This window comes from Prunus persica, chromosome G2 (genome assembly GCF_000346465.2).
Source record: "Prunus persica cultivar Lovell chromosome G2, Prunus_persica_NCBIv2, whole genome shotgun sequence".
In the NCBI taxonomy this organism is placed as follows: domain Eukaryota; kingdom Viridiplantae; phylum Streptophyta; class Magnoliopsida; order Rosales; family Rosaceae; genus Prunus; species Prunus persica.
The window spans coordinates 3,007,164-3,011,675 of record NC_034010.1 but is presented as its reverse complement, the minus strand read 5'-3'; the positions used below and the strand labels follow the sequence as shown (position 1 = coordinate 3,011,675).

At 34.5% G+C, this 4,512-nt stretch overlaps 1 protein-coding gene across 1 annotated transcript; it reads left to right on the top strand.

The window, feature by feature from the left end:
* On the top strand, window positions 2,583-3,531 carry LOC18787221 (dirigent protein 22). The gene has a single exon (XM_007220087.2). It carries the CDS (start codon window positions 2,693-2,695, stop codon window positions 3,239-3,241), a length of 549 nt encoding a protein of 182 aa, XP_007220149.1. The 5' UTR covers window positions 2,583-2,692; the 3' UTR covers window positions 3,242-3,531.

Sequence of the window (4,512 nt, the reverse complement as noted above, 5' to 3'; positions counted from 1 at the left end):
TATGAATGATTGGGAAAAAGTTCTCGATAATGAGGTGTTGAAGGAATTTAAGCAGAAAAGTGTGGCCAATGCGCATGTTAAATACATCGAAGAGACGGCGAAAGATGCAGTTCAAACAACTCGAATCCTTCGGTCTATAATGAATGAGTTTGAGCTTATCATAGTTGGGAGGAGGAATGGCTTGGATTCCCCTCAGACATTAGGTTTCTCAGAGTGGAGTGAGTTCCCTGAATTAGGGGTCATCGGGGACCTGCTTGTTTCATCAGATTTCGACAGCAATCCTTCGATTTTAGTGGTGCAGCAACAACAACAATTGAAGGGAACCAATGGTTTCGAGCTATGATGTAAGAAGATTTTCGTTTTTCCTTTCTTTTTCATTTTTGGCTCTTTATACTGATGGTAGCATATATTTTGTTTAACATATATCTTTGTATATTTCCAATCCTCAGCCATTTGACAACTCTCCTAGAATATCAAATGAAATGTCCCAAATCAATTGTAAATAAATTATAAAATAAATTAGGTTTGCTCAAATCTTTGAAGATAGTTGAGGTTGTGCATCTTCCAACATATCCTAGATTTTGATCTCTCTCAGTTAGAGGCTCTTCCTACCATACCTGCAGAGCAGATCCATAATAGGCTGGTAGCCCAATCCACCATAATTTGAAATGCAGAAGGATATGCATGATAACCAGAAAATTGTGACAGAATGTTAAATGGAAAGTATTTATCAAATGTAATCGAGGAAAATGTTCTGTCTTTTTTTTTTTCTTCTTCTTTTTTGGGCTAAGCGAGGAAAATGCTTCCTTCCTTAGGAGACTTTTTCCAGACGCTTGAGGTCCGAAGCAGATATCAATGCTCAATTTAACTTAAACAATGAGCAACAAACTACTTCAAATTTATTACTACAAACTGAAAAGCCAAAGAAAAATATATTGTAAATGGTATTGGAAGTCATATGTTGCATCACTTGAGTTTAGATTGTTTCCTTTTTTCTTTTCTTTTTTAATAGCACTACTAAAAAATTTAGAAAAAATCATGATATTTAAAAAAAAACATGAGTTTTTAAATATTGATTTTAAGATCTAAAAACTTGTTATTGAACTCCAAACTATTTTTAAAATAAAAAAAATTCGAATTAAAATTAGAAAATAAAAAATGACCCTATATTCCCAAATTGAAATTAACAAAAACAAAAAACAAAAAAAACAATAAAGAGGGAGGAGAGAGAGAGAGATTAGGGAGACCAGTAGGTGTGAAGCAGAGAGAGACAAGAGAGCGAAAAAAAATAACCGTAAAACCTCATTTTTTTTGTTTTTAAGATTGGGCTTTACCAAACATGAATTATGGTTATTTTTGAGTTTGAAAAAATGGATCCAAATAGGATACCAAATGGGCTCTTAGTAACCGAGAATTTCTATGAAATTTTTTGTGTTAAATGAAAAGAAACAATATCTACAAGTTTGCATTTTAGTAGGAAAATAAAAAATAAAATAAAAAAGAGGTTTTACTGTTCTGGTGAAATAAAGTGTCAATAGTAGTTAAACCAAATAAAATCATTTTTGACTGAACAACAATTGACCCAAATAAAGAGCCAAAATTTTCCTTTCCAGAATTGTAAAATTATATAGAGGATAAGTTGTAACTCAAATGACAACAGGAGAACAAGATGTGTCACAAATTAACATGATGGCTACTAAATTTGGTGGTCAAACACAAATAGCCTATAACACTTACTGTTAGAACTGAAAACCGATTCAGCTCCCACCTTTACATTCCCTTCGTACAACCTTTTGTTTTGAACTTTGAAGACAAGAAGTAGCGCAATATCAGAAATTATGGATGTGAATGTAAATTCATGAAACTAAAAAACTTCTATGCTTTTGTTTGTTTAATGGGTGTTTGATGGGATGAACTAGAAAAATTTTGTGTTACAATTTTTTATGAGACTTTGTTGGAATAAGAATATAAGATTTTGTGGTGATTTGATGTGAATTCTAGACAGGCACATACTTCTTGGACCTTCAATCAAGGACAAGTTTGGAACTTCATACCAAGCCAAAGAACTCAAAGAATCCCTATTTCCACTCCTCAGTCAACATGTAGTGGTAGTTGGTAAATCTGTTAATGGTGGTGGCGGGGGTGAAGGCGGCGATGGTCATGTCAGTGATGGGACAATTTAAAAATTCTGACTTTTGTCCGAACTTGAAGTATAATTTTGGATAAAGGAAAAAGTAAATTGTTGTTATCATTAATTGTTTCCGTTGTCGTCATCCTATAAGTGACATAACTTAAGGCTCACATAACCTTAACAAACCACCAAACTCATGTCTGTCATGAAATTACATTTCAAAGTTTCATGTTGCGTACGACATATGGTAGCTTTCTTTTTGGTCGGCTGACGTTATAATAGACTAAAGCGCAAATGCAAATTGCAAGAGAAATTTGTTTCCCAAGCATTGGTTTCAATCATCCTTGCTTTAAAAGAATGTAAGCTGAAACCATTATTCTTAGAACAACAGAAAGCAGTGGTTGCTTGAAAATCCAACCACCAGAGCAACCATTATTTAAGGACTTTGGAGTAATGTTAACAACATCTAGATTTTACCCCTTGCTCCCTTGCCCAATCTTTTAAAATGACCACAAATCTACCACTATCATAAACACACTGTGAAACGCTGGAGACACTAATATGTCTTCATTATTTCTCTATTGCTCTCTCTTCGTCTTCTGCTCTACCCTTTTCCATTCCACTGATGGAGTTCTAATTAGGCAATTTGGCAGATCCGATAAAACGGAAAACGTGAGCCATCTCCACTTTTTCTTCCATGATATCCTTAGTGGCAAAAACCCCACCTCTGTTAGAATTATCGGGCCCCCTAACGGCTCGAGTGCCGGATTTGGCAGTACTATGATGATTGATAATGCACTGACTGAAGAGCAAGACCCCAAATCGAAGATCATTGGAAGAGCACAAGGATTTTACTCCATGGCTGCACAAAATGATATTGCATTACTTATGGTCATGACTCTTGTTTTTGAGGACGGCAAGTACAAGGGGAGTACAATTAGCATTCTTGGGAGGAATCCAGTTCTCAACGATGTGAGAGAGATGCCGATTGTTGGCGGCACGGGGCAGTTCAGGTTCGCTCGCGGTTATGTCTTAGCTCATACTGTTTGGTTTGATGCTAATACAGGAGATGCCACTGTTGAGTACAATGTTTATGTGTCACAATCATGAAATTTCTTCTTATTTTTTATTTTTAATGTTTCCTATTAGAGTCATGTATTGTACTTAGGCCATGGATACAACAATCATCTAGCTAGAAGAATTGGACACTGCAATTTTCTTTTCTGTTATGATGGGGTTTCTGTTATGTTCCAGTACTGCCTAAGCAGAGAAGATTTTTCAGTCTGTATTCACATTGATGTGGAATTCAATTCATATGAATCATTTAGCCAGAAATAAAATCGGATTCATGGCGGCCTTCTGGAATTGGCTACCTCAATCCTGTGGCTAGAAGAAATGGATATTGAAATTTATTTTCTCTTATGATGGATATCAGGGGACATGAGGAGTACATGGATTTTTATGTCTCAGTACTGCCTAAACAGAGAAAACTTTCGACTCTCTATTCAAAATGATGTGGAATTTAATGGCTATGAATCTTTTAACCACAAGGAAAATCACATCCCCTACAATCAAACACAGGCTCTGAGGGATTCTTTTTCCCATCTCATGGTATGCTTTGTTCCTTATAATCAGGGAAGGAGCTAGGAGTCAAACTTCGGATGGGCCAAAAAATTAACATGTGCCAAACATCTAGAGCAAGAAGAAAATAACATATAGTTTGCAGAAAAAAAAAAAGAGTATATTATGGTACAAGTTAAAAACTAATTCGTAATAGTTATACTGAAAAAAAAAAAATTCAAACTTATTTTGAAGTACGTTAAGCTCTGTAGCCATTTTAATTATTTTTATCAAGTCTTTTTAATTTTTATACTAAAGAGAAATCAATATCTACTAAGGTCCAAAAGAGAAAGATATGAAAAATAAGCAAAGAAAAGCCAATATAACTTCACATTATTACCGAAAATGAATTTATTGGGGGGCCATTAACTTCGAACATGCAAGATCCTATTAATAATATTTAGTAAATTTAGATTTTACCTATAAAAAAAATTTCACTTTTGGAAAAAGCCAAAGCTTTTTCAAAAAAGACGGAATAACCTCTCAACTTTCAAACTAAAGACATGCAAATGTAAAGAATTCCTTAGGAAATCAAAAAATTAATATTTTACAATACATTGCCTTGATTGGTGGAAACTTAGAAAACAATGGAGGGGCCTGGGCCACCTCAGGCCTGAAGGTGGCTCTGTTCGTGCCTATAATGCATGTTTCTTTGAAATTAAATGAATTCAACAGAAAAGAAAGAAAGTGATATTTCTATTCCAATGCTTAATAGGTGTGGAGTCTTATTACAAAAGGCTTCAATGCTATTAGTAGTGAAA